The sequence below is a fragment of the Hypanus sabinus genome, chromosome 7 (assembly GCF_030144855.1).
Source record: "Hypanus sabinus isolate sHypSab1 chromosome 7, sHypSab1.hap1, whole genome shotgun sequence".
Lineage (NCBI taxonomy): Eukaryota > Metazoa > Chordata > Chondrichthyes > Myliobatiformes > Dasyatidae > Hypanus > Hypanus sabinus.
In genome coordinates this window covers 460,805-481,075 of record NC_082712.1, presented here as the reverse complement: position 1 = coordinate 481,075, position 20,271 = coordinate 460,805, and the positions used below count along the sequence as shown (strand labels likewise).

Here is a 20,271-nt window from a genome sequence, read left to right as displayed (position 1 = left end):
GATAGGGCAGATGGTTAAAAAACCAAAGATAGTGTGCAGTCAGACTGTCAGGAAGGGCAGACAGATGATAGGACAAAATTGCTGCCGGAAGAGTGAGTATCAGTATATTAGGGATGCAGAATCAGAAAGGGTAGCAAATACAGTACTCAGTGTTATATATGCATGGAGTATATGAAATAAGGTAGATGATCTTGTTGCACTATTACAGATAAAAGGTATGATGTGGCCATCACTGAATTGTGGTTGAAGGATGGTTGTAGTTGGAGCTAAATGTCCAAAGTTACACGTTGTATCGGAGAGTAGGAAGGCACTCAGAGGAGATGGTGTGGCTTTGCTAGTAGAGAATGGCATCAAATTAGTAGAAAAATGTGACATAGGATTAGAAGATGTTGAATCCCTGTGTGTTGAGATAAGAAACTGCAAGGGTAAAAGGGCCTTGATGGGAGTTATATGCAGGCCTCCCAAAGTAGCTAGGGTGTGGACCACAGAATAAAGAAGGAAATAAGAAAGGTGTGTCAAAAAGACATGGGAGATTTCAACATGTAGGTTGATTGGGAAAATGTTAGAAATGGATCTCAAGAGTGAATTTGTTGGATGCCTATGAGATGGCTTTTTAGAGCATTTTGTCGTTGAGCCTACTAGCTGGATTGGGTGTTATGTAATGAACGGAGGTAGTTAGGGAGCTAAGGTAAAAGAACCTTTAGGAGGCAGCGATCACTATATGATTGAGTTCAACTCGAAATTTGATAGGGAGAAAGTAAAGTCTGATGTAGCAGTATTTCAGTGGATTAAAGGAAATTACAGTGTTATGAGAGAGGAGTTGGCCAAAGTAAATTGGAAGGAGTTGCTGGCAGAGATGGATTGTATTTCTGGAAAAGATGAGGAAGATGCAGGAAGATGTATTCCAAAAATGAAGAAATACTCAAATGGCAAAATAGTACACCAGTTGCTAACAAGGGAAGTCAAAGCTAATATAAAAACAAAATAGAGGGCATACAACAAAGCAAAAATTGGTGGGAAGACAGGCTCACTAAAAGGAAAAAAATGAAATATGAAACAAACTAGCAAACAATATCCAAGTGAATAGTAAAAGCTTTTCAAGCATATATGTAAAAAGTAAAACGGAGATGAGATGGATATAGGACTGCTAAAAATGTGGCTAAATAATAACAAGGATAAGGAGATGGCAGATGAACTAACTGAGCATTTTGCATCAGTCTTCATTGTGGAAGACACTAGCAGTGTGCCAGATGTTGAAGGGTGTGAGGGGAAGAGAAGTGAGCACAGTTACTATTACAGTGGAGAAGGTGCTCAAAAAGCTGAAAGACCTAAGGGTACATTAGTCACTGGACCAGATGAACTGCACCCTGGGGTTCTGAAAGAGCTAGTGGCAGAGCTTGTGGAGGCATTAGTAATGATCTTTCACAGATATTGGACTCTGGCATTGTGCCAGAGGACTGGAAAATTACAAAAGTCACTCCATGCTTTCAGAACTGAGGAAGGCAGCAGAAAGAAAATTATAGACCAGTTAGCCTGATCTCAGTGGTTGGAGTCTGTTGTTAAGAATGAGATAATGGAGTACTTGATGACATTGGACAAGATAAGACAGTCAGCATGCTTTCCTCAAGGGGAAAATCTTGCCTGATGAACCTGTTGTAATTCTTTAGGAGATTGCAAGTAGGATAGATAAAGGGGATGCAGTGGGTGTTATATATTTGGACTTTCGTAAGGCCTTTGACAAGGTGCCACACATGAAGCTGCTTACCAAGTTAAGAGCCTATGGGATTACAGGGAAGCTACTGGCATGGTTAGAGCATTGGCTGATAGGTAGGAGGCAGCAAGTGGGAATTAAACCATCCTTTTCTAGTTGGCTGCCAGTGTCGTGGTTTTTTGTGCCTCACAAATGACCAGGAGACGCAGAAGATTCTTCAAGAAGGGTTAAACTTTAATTTGCAAATCAAAGCTGAGACAGTCAGTGAGCTAGTCGCTGATTGCCCACCGATCCTCGGACACGGCATTTTTTATAGCAAAATCCTGGTCCAGTTTCACACATACGTCCCATTGACTTAATCATGTTCCAATCCACATCTCCCAGCCGTCTCTCACCAACACACCATTGTCTTCTACATTCTTAAGATTTCATTCTCCTACTAAATTGGGTACATGCATAGCAAATAGCAAGTTCAAACTACATAGTTTTGGTTACACAGCAAACAAGTTCAAAGCAAAACATCTCTTAGCTACCTCTCATTACCACACCATTGTCTTCTACATTCAATTGGATACATGCATAGCAAATAGCAAACTTCAAAGCTGACTTCAAAGCTGACTACACCTCTTAGCTACCTCTCATTAACATATATTAACACACCATTGTCTTCTACATTCCTAGCATCTCATCTTGGGTACATGCATAGCAAACTGACTACATAGTTTTGGTTACACAGCAAATAATACAAGTTTTATACTCCATAATATTTTTATACTCCAATACCAGTGACTAATGATGTTCCACAGGGAACAGTGTTGGGACTACTTTTTATGTTGTATATCAATAATTTAGATGATGGAATAGGAGGCCAAGTTTGCAGATGATACGAAGATTGGTGGAGGAGCAGGTAGTGTTGAGGAAACAGGTAGGCTGCAGAGGACTTAGATAGATTAGGAGAATGAGCAGTTAGGGATAAATGAAATGCAATGTTCATGCACTTTGATAGTAGAAATAAATATGCAGACTATTTTCAAAACGGGGAGATAATCCTAAAATCTGAGGTGCAAAGGCATCTTGTGCAGAATGCCCTGAAGGTTAACTTGCGGGTAGAGTCGGTGGTGAGGAAGACAAATAAAATGTTAGTGTTAATTTAAAGTGGTCTAGAATATAAGAGCAGGGTTTATGAGGCACACTTTATGAGACCTCACTTTGAGTATTGTGAACAGTATAGGGCTCCTCATCTAAGAAAAGATATGCTGGCATTAGAGAGGGTCCAGAGGAGTCCACAAGGATGTTTCCAGGAATGAAAGGGTTATAATACAAGGAAAATTTGATAGCTCTGGGTCTGTACTTGTTGGAATTTAAAAGTAGTGGGGGAGTGGGTAATCTCATTGAAACCTTTCGAATTTTGAAAGGCCTAGACAGAGTAGATGTTGAAAGGATGTTCTCCATGGTGCTGGAGCTTAGGACAAGAGGGCTCGGGCTCGGGCTCAGGTTAGAGGGGCGTCCATTTAAAGCAGATGCAGAGAAAAAGTTCTTTAGCCAGATGGTGGTGAATTTGTGGAATTTGCTACCACAGGCAGCTGTGGAGGCCAGATCTTTGAGTGTATTTGAGGCAGAGCTTGATGGTTTCTCAATTGGACATGGCGTCAAAGATTATGGGGGAGAAGGTCAGTGAGTGGGGCTGAGGAGGGGAATAAAGGACCAGCCTTGGTTGAATGCCGGACCAGACTCGATGGGCCAATTGGCCTTGTTCTGCTGCTGTGTCTTGTGTGTTAAAATGACCTGCTTTTTCTACCCTCTGGCTCCTAGAGTAATACAGTATGGAAGCTGGCCCATATCAACTGCTGCATCCTCCCTGCTTGAACCACTTGCTTGCATTTGGTCCATAAAGTTTTATAAGCCGTACCCCACCATGTACCTGTCCAAATGTCTAGATTTACAAGGATGTTGCCTGGATTGGGGAGCATGCCTCATGAGAATAGGTTGAGTGAACTTGGCCTTTTCTCCTTGGAGCGACGGAGGATGAGAGGTGACCTGAGAGAGGTGTATAAGATGATGAGAGGCATTGATCATTTGGATAATCAGAGGCTTTTCCCCAGGGCTAAAATGGCTACCACGAGAGGGCACAGTTTTAAGGTGCTTGGAAGCAGGTACAGAGGTAATGTCAGGGGTAAGTTTTTTATGCAGAGAGTAGTGAGTGCATGGAATGGGCTTTCAGAGACTGGTGAAGGCAGATACGACAAGGTCTTTTAAGAGACTCCTGGATAGGTAAATGGAGCTTAGAAAAATAGAGGGCAATGGGTAACCTTAGGTATTTTCTAAAGTAATTATGTTTGGCTCAGCATTGTGGGTCGAAGGACTGTAATTGTGCTGTATGTTTTCTATGTTTCTATGTCCCTTAAACATCCTCTGGCAGCTCATTTCAAGTACTCACTGCTTTTCAACTTACTCTTAAGATCAACCTAACACTTCCTACATATCCCTCTAATTTTCATTAGAGTAGTAGATGCATGTAATGTCCTGTCACTGGCGATTGTAGACATAGAATCATTAGGAGCATTTAAGAAACTCTTAAATAAGTACATGGATGTTTGAAAAATGGAGAGTTATGTAGAACGAAAGGGTTGATCTGATCTTGGAGTAGGTTAAAAGGTTGTAATAATATTTTGGGCCATAGGGCCTGTACTGTACTGTAATGTTCTGTGTTCTGTATTCGTTAAAGCCTTCTCATAAGACTATAAGATATAGGAGCAGAAGTAGACCATTCGGCCCATCGAGTCTGCTCCACCATTCCATCATAGGGTGATCCAATTCTTCTGGGCATCCCCATTCCCCGCTTTCACCCCATACCCTTTGATGCCCTGGCTGATTAAGAACCTATCTATCTCTGCCTTAAATACACCCAATGACTTGGCTTCCACAGCCGCTTGTGGCAACAAATTCCACAGATTTACCACTCTCTGACTAAAGTAATTTCTTCTCATCTCAGCTCTAAAAGGATGTCCTTCAATCCTGAAGTTGTGCCCTCTTGTCCTAGAATCCCCTACTATGGAAAGTAACTCTGCCATTTATCTAATCTGTTCAGGCCTTTTAACATTTAGCATGTTTCTATGAGATTCCCCCCTCATTCTCCTGAAATCCAGGGAATACAGTCCAAGAGCTGCCAGACATTCCTCATGAGGTAACCCTTTCATTCCTGGAATCATTCTCGTGAATCTTCTCTGAACCCTCTCCAATGTCAGTATATTCTTTCTAAAATAGGGAGTCCAAAACTGCACACAGTACTGCAAGTGCGGTCTCACGAGTGCCTTATAGAGCCTCAACATCACATCCCTGCTCTTACATTCTGTACCTCAAGAGATGAAAGCCAACATTACATTCGCCTTCTTCACAACTGACTCAACCTGGATGTTAACCTTTAGGGTATCTTCCACAAGGACTCCCAAGTCTCTTTGCATCTCTGCATTTTGAATTCTCTCCCCATCTAAATAATAATCTGCCAGTTTATTTCTTCCACCAAAGTGCATGACCATGCACTTTCCAACATTGTATTTAGTTTGCCACTTCTTTCCCCATTCCCCTAAACTATCTAAATCTTTCTGTAGGCTCTGTTTCCTCAACACTACCCGTTCCTCCACCTATCTTTGTATCATCAGCAAATTTTGCCACAAATCCATTAATACCATAGTCCAAATCATTGACATACATCGTAAAAAGCAGTGGTCCCAACACTGATCCCTGTGAAATTCCACTGGCAGCTGGCAGCCAGCCAGGATAGGATCTGTTTATTCTCACTCTGCTTTCTGCCGACCAGCCAGTGCTCCACCCACGCTAGTAACTTTCCTGTAATTTCATGGGTTCTTATCTTGCTAAGCAGCCTCGTGCAGCACCTTGTCAAAGGCCTTCTGAAAATCTAAGTACACCACGTCTACTGCATCTCCTTTGTCTACCCTGCCTGTAATTTCTCAAAGCATTGCAGTAGGTTTGTCAGGCAGGATTTTCCTTTTGGCCCCTTCTAGCTCTCCAAGGTCCATTCTTCAGCTCCTTCCTGGCTGCCTTTTACCTCAGTAGAGCCCTGTCAGATTCTTGTTTCCTAAACTCTAAGTAACTTTCTTTTTTCCACTTGACTAAATGTTCTAGACTCTTTGAGAATAAGAGGTCAGTTTGAGAATAAGAGGTCAGTTTATTTAAAACAGAGTTGAGGAAGAGCTTCTTCTCCCAGAGAGTTGTGGAGGTGTGGAATGCACTGCCTCGGAAGACGGCCAATTCTCTGGATGCTTTCAAGAAGGAGCTGGATAGATATCTGATGGATAGGGGAATCAAGGGATATGGGGACAAGGCAGGGACTGGGTATTGATAGTGAATGATCAGCCATGATCTCAGAATGGCGGTGCAGACTCGAGGGGTCGAATGGTCTACTTCTGCACCTATTGTCTATTGTCTTGTCAACCATGGGAAGAGAAGGGCGATTATAGATTTACAGGGATATGCAGCTTGTAAATCAGACTGTTAGCCTGACTCTCACATGCTGACAAGATGCTCGTCAAATCCCATTTGCCTGTATTTCCTGTACAAATCCATGCTTTCTGTACCTAAAGACAGTGAATGTGTGTTCATGGTCGTGTGTTGTCTATCCACGTTAGGTTTATTGGAGCTGTTGTGTGTGGTTTAAACTAATATGGCAGGGGGATGGGAATGAGTATGATAGAGCTGAGGATGAGCCAGCGGTTTAGAAGTAGATGATGGGTGTACCGTGAATGTAAGGAAGGACAAGCCAGTGACTGGGTGCAAATGCAAACAGAGCAATAAATTAAGTTGCACCACAGAGGCAGAATTCAAAAGGACAAATAATGCAGGACTGAAGCTGCTGTATTTAAATGCATGTAGCATTTGGAATAAGGTGGATGAACTCGTGGCACAATTAGCGATTGTTGGGTATGGTATTGTGGACATCACTGAGTCGTGGCTGAAAGAAGGCCATAGTTGGGTATTGATAGGGTAAATGCAAGCAGACTTCCACCACTGAAGTTGGCTCAACCAGAGGTGGTTGTTTAACAGGTGAAAGGGGAACATGAGGGGAAACCTCTTCACTCAGAGGATTGTGCCAGCTCCCAGCACAAGTGATCCATGCAAACTCGACTTCAATATTTAAGCAAAATTTGGATAGGAAAGTGGATGGTAGGAGCATGGAGGGCTCTGGTGCCAGTGCAGGTAAATGGGAATAGGCAGTTTAAATTGTTCTGGCATGGACTAGAAAGGCCAAAGGGCCTGTTTCTATGCTGTGCTTCTCTGACTGTCATTCTATCTGCATTCAGTCTGTGTCGTACCTGCTTTCTGATTGGTTGATTAGATATTTACATTAATGAGCAGATGCACCCAGTATAGTGGACACTGAGTGTATATCTTTTATAACATCGTAATTACAGCTGCCACTAGCACCACAGTTGGCAGCTTATTCCACATATCCTCTACCCCTTGGAGAAAAGCTTGCACTTCAGTCTCCTTTTTGATCTTCTCCTTTGCAACTTAAACCTATGCCTTCAGTGTTTTAGAACCATTACACTGAGAAAAATGCTATGTACACTGTCTTTGCTCTTTAGTTTTACTTCCTTCCTTCCCTCAACTTTCTTCACTCCAGGGAGAACAGTCCAAATCTATCCAGTCTGTGTTTCATAACTCACGCCCTCTAACCCTGGTAACATCCTTGTGAATCCTTTCTGCACCTTCTCTTAATCACATCCATCGTGTCACTCTATTGGACTGGAACTGCACAGAGTGCTCCAAGTACGTTCTTACAAAATTTTGTATAATTGTACGTGTTTTACATGCATTTTTATTTTTGAGGTTATCTAATCTTGCATGGACAGCTTTAGTTTTGTGCTTAATGTATTTGTATTGCACGTGGAGGGTGTATTTGTAATGGGCCTTTCCCAACTGCAACTGACTGACTAATAGAATCCAATCTTGTATTTCCAGGAATATTCCAACCTCACATACGACATTTGCTGGTACTTGCCACTCCCGTTGACATTGTGATCCTTGGTGTCAGCTTATCCAGTTCTCAGTCAGGTATAGTGCAAGGAGATTGAGTCGGGACCATTTTGAATTATGTTACTGTCTATCCAGGGTGGCACTAAGTTCTCTTTCCCCTCTGCATTATGAGATAGTCACAGGGCCGAGATTGGAGCTGAGATTTGGGTTGGCTTTCCTTTCCCATTAACCCTAGGCTCATCAATGGTATTGCAAGTGAAAGAGTAATTGAGGTGGATTGTAAAATTAGTTAAACATTATGACTGTGGTTAAACAAGGGCATCGAGGACATCTTCAAAAGGCATTGCCTTAAGATGGTGTTGGGGATCCTTGCCCTTCTCGTTATTCTCATCATGGAAGAGGCGCAGGAGTCCGAAGATGCACATTCATTGTTTTAGGAATAGATTCTTCCCCTCCACCATTAGATTTCTGAACAGTCCATGAATGTTGCCTCCTAATTTGCTCTTTGCACTATTTTTAAAATATATTTCTTATTGTATTGTGACTGATGTATTGCACAGAGCTGCTGCTACGTAAGAACAAATTTCACAGCCGTGTCCGGGTTACCAAACCAGCAGAAATGGAATGATGCGTTGGAGTCTGGTGGTACTGCAACTATAAGAATTTATTAGTAAACTAAGTAATACAGTACTATAAAATGCAAATATACATATAAAACAGGTTAGCAATGATATATACAGAAGAGTAGAAATATAAATCAAAATCAAGCTCTTTCGAAGTCTAGGGGTAAATGAATAGTCTTATGATGGTGCAGAGCTCTGTTCATTTCAGTTTAGTTTGAGTCGAGGTAGTTGCTGTTGTATCATTGGAGAGAGAGAGAGCGAGCAAGCGAGAGGTGAGCAGTTGCAGCAGGCAAACCTTCTGTTATCTTGTTCTGTTGTGCTGTTGCGGTCACCGACTGTGACACCTCCGTTCCCGGCCAGACCGTTCTTCAGTGGTGAGCCTGTCACCCAGGCGAGGATGGACACACTCACAAGCCCCCTCTGGTCTGACTTCACACACTGTGAGCCTCTGATCGATTCCCCCAAATCGATCCTCCAATCCCCCACCTTCCTGTGGGTGCACAGTGCTCGTTCAGTGTCCCGTGGCGTGTCTGGCTCTATCTCAGCAGACCCACTTTTTATCTCCCCTGCTGGGGTACCAGCCAACCATCATATGTCTATCATCTGGAACTGCCTTGCTGTCTCAGCAGGGATTCACACAAGCAGGCAAAAGTATCCTTGGAGAAAAAGTAAACAATTATCGAATAAGTCATAATACTAAATCAGTCTCTCTCTCTCTCTCTCCCTCTCTCCCTCTCCCCCTCTCGAGGCATCCCCCCCTCTCCTTCTCTCTTTCTCGTTAACAGCATAGTTCACAGGGTGGGGGGTCAACTCTGGACCCCATCTCCGTCTGATTTGCTCATCACACATCACAATAGTAAGAATGATTCTGGTATGAAAGTAGAGGCAGATGCCTATGATTTCCTTTCTTCTGTCTCCCTCCATTCTTAAAGGGTGGAGTGAAATTTACAATTATCCAGTCCTCTGGAACAATTCCAGAATCTAGTGATTTTTTTTTAGAGACCATAAGATGAAATTTACTGAGGAAGCCTCTACTGTTTCATTGGGCAGCAAATTCCACAGATTCACCATCCTCTGGGAGAAGCAGTTCATAGAAACATAGAAAACCTACTGCACAATACAGGCCCTTTGGCACACAAAGCTATGCTGAACATGTTGTTACCTTAGAACTACCTAGGCTTACCCATTGCCCTCTATTTTTCTAAGCTCCACGTACCTATCCAGGAGTCCCTTAAAAGACCCTATTATTTCCGCCTTCACCATTGCCGCTGGTAACCCATTCCATGCACTCACCACTCTCTGCGTATTTAAAAAAAAATGTAACCCTGACATCTGCTCTGTACCTACTTCCACGCACCTTAAAACTGTTCCCTCTCGTGTTAGCCATTTCAGCCCTGGGAAAAAGTCTCTGACTATCCACACGACCAATGCCTCTCGTTATCTTGCACAACTCTATCAGGTCACCTCTCATCCTCTGCTGTTTCAAGGAAAAAGGCCGAGTTCGCTCAACCTATTCTCATAAGGTCTGCTCCCCAATCCAGGCAACATCCTGTAAATATCCACTGCACACTTTCTATGGTTTCCACATCCTTCCTGTAGTGAGGTGACCAGAACTGAGCACAGTACTCCAAGTGGGGTCTGACCAGGGTCCTACATAGCTGCAACATTACCTCTTGGCTCTTAAACTCAATCCCACGGTTGATAAAGGCCAATGCACCGTATGCATTGTACCAAAGTACCAAAGTACCTGTTCAACTTGTCTGCCATTTCCTTGTTCCCCATAATAAATACACCCGTTTCTGTCTTCAATGGCCCAATTTTGGTGTTAACTATTTTTTTGCTATTCACATACCTACAGAAGCTTTTACTATCCTTCTTTATATTCTTGGCTAGTTTACCTTCGTACCTCATTTTTTCTTGGTGTATGATGACTCTCTGATGACTCTCTATGCCATTGGCTCAAGGTCACCTGGCCTGCCTGGGTCACCTCCTTAGTCTAGGGCTAATGCCGATGTTCTCTGGTTTTTGGCCCCCCCCTCCCCCAAGCCTTGTGTACGTAATGTGCTGTATGGTTTCACTGCTAATTTAATGATTTCTCTGTAGCAGCAATGTTTGGGTTATGACAAGAGATAATGGCTTTGGAATGTGGACTATCCAATGAGAGAGATGTTGATCTTTCTTGTGGTTCTTTTGCCGGGGAGAGAAGATGTGAATGGAGAGAGTTGGTAGATCGCTGGACAGAGCGAGGGTATAAGGGTCAGCTGTGTCCGCCCATTCAAACTTTCAACCAATCTCTGTCGCTTTATGTCATCAGAACACTGCCACTCGTCTAACAACTGACAGGTCTGCTCCACCCAAGCATCATACTCCTCTTTCCCTTTAGGGGTGGGCATTATTCCAGAGAGCAGGCTGAGCCTACCATAGCTGGGACTTTGAAACTGGGTATTTTTCCATTTATTTGCCAAGGATGGTAGGAGCGGATACTAACCCAGACACGGAGTCGAACAAGATTACAGATGCTTCTTTGGTAGGACTGGCACTTTAGATAATAAATAGCTATTCATCTGAGAATGATGTTTGGTTTAGCAGGTAATTATCTGAAGCTCCTTGTGTCCTCATTCAGTTGCTCTGATTAGATAATCCCAGAGCAAGAATCAGTTGAAAGTTCACAAAGCAGAGGGAGGCGGAGGGAATCAAGGGAATTGGCTTGTCTGCTTCTCCTGTCCTTGACTGATTCAAATTCACTGATTTCTCGACTAGTTCTTTCTGGCCAACACTGTCATCTGTTGGGGACATCTGTTAGGTGTTTTGCGTACGCAGGGTCCTTAGTATTATCCAAGGATCCCACTCATCGATCCAGCATCCTCTTTGACTTTCTATCATCAGGCAGTAGACTCCAATGCATAAAAACAAGAACAGTCAGGATGGGAAACAGTTTCTTCTCTCAAACAATTAGGCTTCTGAACTGCCACATTTTCGAAGTTTTACCGATTAATCTGTTCCATACCTGACAATATTTAATTTAGGCACTTTGTGGGTAATTCATCAGTAGATTTTATCCTTGCTTTCCTAATTTATTGTGTGTTGTATACGTGTTATGTGTTTACTATGCACCCTGCTTTGGAAAATCATCTCGTTTGATGGTATACGTGTCTATAGTTAAATGATAAACTTGACTTGACATTCAAGCTCTCTTGCATTGTCATGCTTCTCCTTCCTTACTGGGACTTGGCAGACCTGTATTTTATGTAGCTGGACTTTTAACACCCTCCACCTGTCAGATGTGGACTTGCCAAAAGTGGCTGTTCCCAATTAATGCTGCTGTGTTCCTGCCTAATACTTTCATACTTTGCCCTACTTGAAATTAATACTCTCCTACAACAGGCACACTGAGCCTTATGTATAGGCATCGTACTGTATCTATTGCTATCTAATGTTATATTTATTCTTGCACAATTTTTGCAGGAGTAGGAATGCTGAATGATAGTCTGTGTGGAGGGATGCAACTCCTACCAGATCCCCTTTTCTCCATTCCCACAGACAATACCTACCTGCTGGCAGTCACTGCTGCTGACAATGGCCGTATATTCCTAGCTGGAAAGGATGGGTGTCTGTATGAAGTTGCCTATCAGGTGAGTTTAATAATTTTCCCTTCTTTATTTTGCTGTCATAATATCATTGAAGTTGTGTTGTGAGAGTTTTCCTGATGGACTTTGTGATTTTCTAGGCCGAGGCAGGTTGGTTTAGTCAGCGATGCAGGAAGATCAATCATTCTAAAAGTTCCTTGTCATTCCTCATCCCATCGTTGCTGCAGTTTACTTTTTCTGAAGATGGTGAGTAATAAAAATGCTCTTTGTGGGGTCCAGGTAAAAGTTCAGAAGTATTTTAGTCTCCTTGGCTGCAGAGTAAGTGCCACAATGTGGAGCTAGTGATTGTCTCTGGTACAAAGTTGGCACAAACACAATGGGTCAAATGGCTTTCTCTTCTTTAAACATTCTATCATTTTATGTCCAAGTCTTGTACCAAACTTGTTTATTATGCAATGATGGGTGGGTTCTCATCTATGAGGGATAAAGATGTTGATGGGTGGAATCTTGACCCCATCAAACAGAAGAACAGGAGAGCAGGAGTCGGCCATCTGGCCCATCAGGCCTGCCCCGCCATTCAATAAGGTAATGGCTGATCTGTCTGTAAACTCAGCTCCACCTACCTGCCTTTTCCCTATAACCCTTAATTCTCTTACTATGTAAAAACCTATCTAACTGTTTCTTAAATATATTTAGTGAGGAAGCCTTAACTGCTTCCCTGGGCAGAGAATTCCGCAGATTCTCCACTCTCTGGGGAAAAAACATCTTCTCCTCATCTCCGTCCTAAGTCTTCTCCCCTGAATCTTGAGGCGATGTCCCCTAGTTCTAGTCTCATCTACCAATGGAAACAACTTCCCTACTTCTATCTTATCTTGAAAATTTTGTATGTTTCTAAAAGATCAAGAAGGCCTAAAAGCTTTTGCTTCTTTCTTGACAACAGGCCTGACTAGTTCTCTTCCACCACCATCACCTTCCAACTGGTGGATTCTTACCCTCAACAATTTCTTTCAGTTTCTCCCACTCAAGATGTAGACATGGGCCCCAGGTTATGTGAAACAGTCCCTGTTCTAAGTTTTCCATGGTAATTGTCCCCAAATCTTTCTGTGCAACATTGATGATTCCATTAATGTGATGCTTCATGCATTCACACTGAGCTTATCAATTTCATCTGCTTGGCCTCCAACTTCCACCTTGCCCTTGCATTCAGTTGGTCTATTTCTAACACTTCTCTCCCATTTCTTGATCTCTCTCCATCATAGAGACAAATTGACCACTGAAAACTTTTATAAACCCACTGATTCCCATGACTATCTTGACTATATTTCATTCCAGCCAATCTTCTGTAAAAATGACATAACCTTTTCTCAGTTCCTTTGACTCTGCCACATTTGTTCCTTAGATGAAGTTTCCTTTTCAGGACATCTTCCTTCAAAGAATGTGGTTTTTCTTGCTCCACTATTAGTGCTGCCCTCACCCACATCTCCTTTTCCCAGACATTCACACTCACCCTATCCTCTTGCTGCCTTAACAGGGATTAGAGTTCCTCTTGTCCTCACTTCCATATCCAACACATACTCTGTGACCTCTACCACCTTCAACGAGGCCCAACTGCCAAACACATCTTTACCTCCCCCGCTCTCTGGTTTCTGCAGGTATCGCACCCTACATGATTTCTTTGTCCGTTTGTTCCTCTGCACTAATCTCCTTCCTGCTTCTCATCCCTGCAATCTGTAGAAGTGCTGCACCTGCCCAATCGCCTCCTCCCTCACCTCCATTCCAGGCTGCTAGTAGTCCTAATGCATCATTTGATGCAACACTTTACCTGTGAATCTGTCGAGGTCGTCTGCTGCAGTGGCCTGTACATTGGTGAGACCTGATGCAGACTGGGGGAACCCCTTTGTTGACCACCACCTCTCTATCAACAGGAGGCAGAATTTTCCAGTTGCCAGTCATTTCAGTTCATTCCGTCAAGTCATTCGATGGTCTCATCTCCTGCCACGATGAGGCCATCTCGGGACAGAGGAGCAACATCTTGTAGAGGAAGCCTCTAAGCTAATGTCATGACAATTTCTCCAACTTCCGGTAATCTGTTCCCTCCTCTTCATTTCCCCAATCTGGCCTCTTATCTCTTCTCCTCACCTGCCTATCACTCCTCCAGTGCCCCACTTTCACTTTTTCCCATGGTCCAGTCTCCTCTGCTATCAGATTCCTTCTTCTGCAGACCTTTGCCTTTTCCACATTACCTCCTCACTTCTTAGTTCATCCCTTCTCCCCAACCCACCTGGCTTCACTTATCACCTCCTCCAACCCCCTCATTCTAGCATCTGCCTACTTCTTTAGTCCTGAAGAAGGGTCTTTGCCTGAAACGTCAACTGTTTATTCATTTCCATAGATGGAATTTATGATCTGAACTCTGCCAGCAATTTGAATGTGTTGCTCAGGTGAACATCATTTGGGAAAATGTTGGGTTTGGGAGGAAGAAGAGAAAATGCACTGCATTCTTGTTCCATTGAACTAATAATGTTGCAGTACAAAGTGGTCTTTGGAACATAATGTTGACATGAAATTTCAACAAGCAATTAGAAAAGTGATTGGAATGACAGCATCTACTTGTACACACAACGCCAGACCCTTCCCATCCCCTTCATTCTGATAATTTGTCTATCTCCATTTGCATGTGAACCTGAGGTGTTAGTTGATGTAGTGGATATGGGTTCAATTGCAATGTTCAGTGAAGATTAGATAGCTACATGAATGAAAGGGATATGGAGGGCTATTATGCACCTACGCAGATTGGACTACACAGAACCTAAGGACGATGAGATAAAGGAGCAGAATTAGCCATTTCACCCATCAAGTGTGCTCTGCTATTTCATCATGGCTGTTCCATTTTCCTCTCAGCCTCACTCTCTTACCTTCTCTCTATACTTCTTTGTAGTCTTACCAATCAAGATTCTGTCAACCTCTACCTTAAATATACATACAGACTGGGCCTCCACAGCTGCCTGTGGCAACAAATTCCACAGATTCACCACTCCCTGGCAAAAGAAATTCCTCCTCATTTCAGTTCTAAAAGGATGCGCCTCTATTTTGAAGCTGTGTCATATGGTCTTGGACTCTCCCACTATGGGAAACATCCTTTCCACATGCACTCTATCAAGGCCTTTCACCATTAGATGATGGCAGAGTAGCAGTGGCTGGAATTTCTCAAAGCAATTCAGAAAGGCATAGGATATATACATCCCAAAGGCACAATGAAACAGCTGTGACTACAAGAAAAGTCAAAGCCAAAGAGAGGGCATACTATAGAGCAAAATTGGTGGGAAGTCAGGGAGTTGGGAAGTTTTTAAAAACCAATAGAAGTAGAAAAGTCATTAAGAAGGTAAAGAAGGAATTCAAAAGTAAACTAGCGAATAATATTAAAGAAGATACCAAAAGTTTCTTCAGTTACATAAAGTGTCTTTCTTTTTTTCTTTCTAAATCTTTTTATTAGTATTAGTAATATGGACAGAATACAAATGATATATTGTTAAAGAAATTACCAACATACACATTCCATTACATATGAAAAAAAAACATACATAATAGTTACAATATAAATGAGTTTACCAAGACATAAGCCATAAGATATATGTATGGACATAGTAAATCTAAATATTTCATAATGTATAATATAAAGAAAACAGAAAAAAGAAAGAAAAAAAAACCAAAAATATTTTTTTTTAATGCAAAACTAGCTAATCTAATCTAATAACTATAATAAGTAATAAAAAAGAAAAAAGAAACAAAAAAAAAGAGAAGGAGAAAGAAAAAAAAAGGGGGCTGTTTATAATATCTCACAAAAATAAGTATTCATCAATGCCGTCACTTCCGGTCCTCTCAAAATACATAAGCTAAAAGCTGGGAAATCAAATGAACTTGGCACAGGGTCATATTACATCATATGAAAATGCTGAATAAATGGTCTCCATAACTTTTCAAATTTAATAGAAGTCTCAAAAGTACCACTTCTAATTTTTTCTAAATTTAAACTTAACATAGTTTGAGAGAACCAATTAAATACAGTGGGAGGATCAATTTCTTTCCAATTCAACAATATAGATCTTCTAGCCATCAGAGTTAGAAATGCAATCATTCGACGGGCTGAAGAAGATAAATGCAGTGAGTCTAACATTGGTAAACCAAAAATTGCGGTAATAGGATGAGGTTGTAAATCGATATTCATAACTGTAGAAATAATATCAAAAATATCTTTCCAATATTTCTCCAAAAATGAACACGACCAGAACATATGAGTTAAAGACGCAATTTCAGAATGACATCTATCACAAATAGGACTTATATGAGAGTAAAAATGAGCTAATTTATCCTTGGACATATGGGCCCTATGTACGACCTTAAATTGTATTAGTGAATGTTTGGCACATAACGATGATGTATTAACTAATTGAAGAATTCTATCCCAATTCTCACTAGAAATACTAAAACTAAACTCTCTTTCCCAATCCTTTTTAGTCTTATAAAGAGGCTCTGAATGTATCTTCATAATTATATTATAAAGTTTTGAAATAAGCCCTTTTTGAAAAGGGTCTACTTCAAATAAACTCTCCAAAGTATCTGAAGGCACAAAATTTGGAAACGTAGAGAGTACAGAACTTAAAAAATGTCTAATCTGTAAATATCTAAAAAAATGAAATCTCGGCAAGTTATATTTGTTGGATAATTGCTCAAAAGACATGAAACAATTATCTAAAAATAAATCAGAAAATCTTAGTAATCCCTTAGTTTTCCAAGCCGAATAAGCTTGATCTATAATGGAAGGGTGAAAAAAAACAATTAGATACAATAGGACTATTTAAAACGAATTGAGTCAACCCAAAAAATCTCCGAAATTGAAACCATATACGTAAAGTATGTTTAACTATCGGGTTGTCAATTCGTTTCGGCAATTTAGAAGGGGCAAAAGGGAGAGAAGTCCCTAAAATAGAACCCAGAGCATAAGCTGATACCGATTTAGTTTCTAAACTCACCCAACAAGGGCGAAAAGATCCACCTCCATCTTTCAACCAACATAACAAATATCTAATATTAACTGCCCAATAGTAAAATCTGAAATTAGGTATTGCTAACCCGCCTTCCTTTTTCGTCTTCTGTAAATATGTTTTACCTAACCTGGGATTTTTATTCTGCCATATATATGAAGAAATTTTAGAGTCAACATTAGTAAAAAAAGATTTCGGGATAAAAATTGGTATCGCTTGAAAAATATAAAAACTTAGGTAAAATAACCATCTTAATAGCATTAATCCTACCTATTAGGGATAAAGACAAAGGTGACCACCTAGTAAACAAACCTTTAATCTGATCAATTAAGGGTAAAAAATTAAATCTAAATAAATCTTTATGGTTTTTTGTGATTTTGATCCCTAAATAAGTAAAAAAGTCATTAACTAATTTAAAAGGTAAATTTCCATAAATTGGGACCCGTTTATTCAATGGAAACAATTCACTTTTATTAAGATTTAACTTATACCCAGAAAACTCACTAAATTGAGCCAATAATGATAAAACTGCTGGAATGGATTTCTCCGGGTTAGAAATGAATAGTAATAAATCATCTGCATACAAAGTTAACTTATGAATATCTGTCCCATGATTAATACCCAAAATATCCTGTGATTGTCTGATGGCAATTGCTAAAGGTTCTAAGGCAATGTTAAATAGTAATGGACTAAGAGGACATCCCTGTCTAGTGCCCCGAAATAGGCGAAAAAAGGGAGATCTTTGATTATTGGTAAACACTGAGGCTACTGGAGTATGATAAATCAATTTAATCCATGATATAAATATCGGACTAAAATTAAACTTCTCCAACACATTAAATAAGTAAGGCCATTCAACTCTGTCAAATGCTTTCTCTGCATCTAATGAAATCACGCATTCTGAAGTATCATGTGAGGGAGTATAAACAATATTCAACAATCTCCTAATGTTAAAAAAAGAATAACAATTTTTAATAAAGGCAGTTTGATCATCTGAAATAATTTTGGGTAATACCTTCTCCAATCTAGATGCCAGTAACTTGGAAAAAATCTTGGAGTCTACATTCAATAAAGATATAGGTCTTTAAGAAGCACAGTTAGTAGGATCTTTATCTTTCTTCAATATTAGAGAAATGGAAGCTCTATAAAAAGATTGTGGCAAATTCCCTAATCTAATGGCTTCCTCAAAAACCTTACCTAACCAAGGGGAAAGAGTAGCGGAAAAAAATTTAAAAAATTCAACTGTATAACCATCTGGACCCGGTGCTTTCCCAGAATTCATTGAGGAAATAGCCCCCTTAATTTCTACATCTGTAATAGGAGTATCCAATATCAAAAGATCATCAGATGCTAACCTTGGAAAATTTAATTTTCCAAGAAAATCAGACATGGTATTATAATCTTGAGGAAATTCAGATTGATACAGGGAGGTATAGAAATCTTGAAATGCCTTATTTATCTCATCATGATTAACTGTCAGATTCCCATTCTGCTGACCAATCTTAGTGATGTGACGTTTAACCAAAGCATTCTTCAATTGACTAGCTAACAGTTTACCAGATTTATCACTATGTATATAAAAATCAGATTTAGTTTTCATTAATTGATTTTCAATCGAGGATGTAAATAATAAACTATGTTCCATTTGAAGTTCAACCCTTTGTTTGTAAAGCTCCTTACTAGGAGCAATCGAATATTTCTTATCAATCTCTTTAATTTTATCAACCAATAAAAGAGTTTCCATCTTGATACGTTTCCTCAAACCAACAGAATAAGAAATTATTATATCCACGTATTATAATTAAATTATTATATCCACGTATATAAGCTTTAAAAGTGTCCCAAAGTGTTCCGCAGGAAATATCATCTGTAGAATTAGTTGAGAAGAAGAAGTCGATCTGCTCCTCCATAAATTTTATAAAGTCAGAGTCTTGCAACAAGGTAGAGTCAAATCACCATTGTCTAGCATTAGAAGCTGTATCCGTAAATTTCATAGAAAGTAATAACGGAGCATGATCAGAGATAGCTATAATATCATAGTTACAACTGATTACCAATGGAATAAAACAAGAGTCTACAAAAAAATAATCAATTCTTGAATAAGAATGATAAACATGTGAGAAAAAAGAAAACTCTTTGTCATTAGGATACCGGAATCTCCAAATATCAAAAACTCCATTGTCAGTCAAAAAAGAGTTAATACAAGTGGCCGACTTATTAGGTAAAGTCTGAATAGATAAAGATTTATCCATCAGAGGATTTAAACAATTAAAGTCACCACCCATTATTAACTTATATTCATTTAGATTGGGTAAAGAAGTAAATAAAGACTTAAAAAAGTCAGGACAATCCACATTTGGAGCATAAACATTAACCAAAGCAACCTTTTTATTACAAAGTAAACCCGTAATTAACAAAAATCTGCCATTCGGATCCGAAAAAATATCATGTTGAACAAATGAAATAGAGGAGTCAATAAAAATTGAAACTCCTTTTACTTTAGCATTCGAATTTGCGTGATACTGTTGACCCCGCCAAAATCTAAAAAAACGAAATTTGTCCTCCCTCCTCAAATGAGTTTCTTGTACAAAAATGATATGAGCATTAAGTCTTTGGAATACTTTGAAAATCTTCTTTCGTTTAATTGGATGATTTAAACCATTAGTATTCCAAGACACAAAATTAATGGTCTGAGCCATAATTCTATAATCAACCCTTTGGTATAAAAAGGGTTAACCAATTTATAAACTCATGCACCCGGAAGAGGAACAAAAGTAGTGAGAAGACCCGGAAGTGACGACAACACAGACATATTTGAAGTTCAAAAACAGCCCAAATAAAAAAATGAACACAAACTGGTACAAAAAAAATAGAATTAGAAAACAGACCATCCCCCCACCCCCGAGAAAAAGAGAAAAAGCCAAAATATGACTTAAAAAGAGAAAAAGTAAGACTAATCTACCCCCATGTCAGCTGAAGAACACTCCATATAAAAAGGATATATATAAAAGAATCACCCCAACTTTAAAAATTAAAATCGCTATAATAAAAACCATATTTTTAAGTATAGTTAGTTGTAAAAAGAATAAAAATATAATCACTAAAAAAAATTATAAATCGGGCTCTGGCCCAGACAAAACAAAAAATATTTAAGCTAAGATAAGCGATGCATTGTACGGAAGAAACGCGAAAAATATAAACATAACGCCATCTTAAGCAAAACCAAAAATCTTTTCCAAAAAACCACCATCTTAATCAAGGAAAAATTCACCTTCAAAGAATTAAAAATATACCTTCGAAGGAACAAAGTTAAT

At 39.9% G+C, this 20,271-nt stretch overlaps 1 protein-coding gene across 2 annotated transcripts in view; it reads left to right on the top strand.

Annotated features, from left to right (window-relative positions):
* The window catches only part of nup155 (nucleoporin 155), a 283,923-nt gene that overhangs the window by 45,071 nt on the left and 218,581 nt on the right, over positions 1-20,271 (top strand). For both annotated transcript variants that reach the window (XM_059974027.1, XM_059974028.1), the window contains exons 5-7: positions 7,691-7,783; positions 11,794-11,960; positions 12,056-12,161. In XM_059974027.1, the coding sequence (XP_059830010.1) occupies positions 7,691-7,783; positions 11,794-11,960; positions 12,056-12,161 (366 nt within the window). The remainder of the gene's footprint in view (positions 1-7,690; positions 7,784-11,793; positions 11,961-12,055; positions 12,162-20,271) is intronic.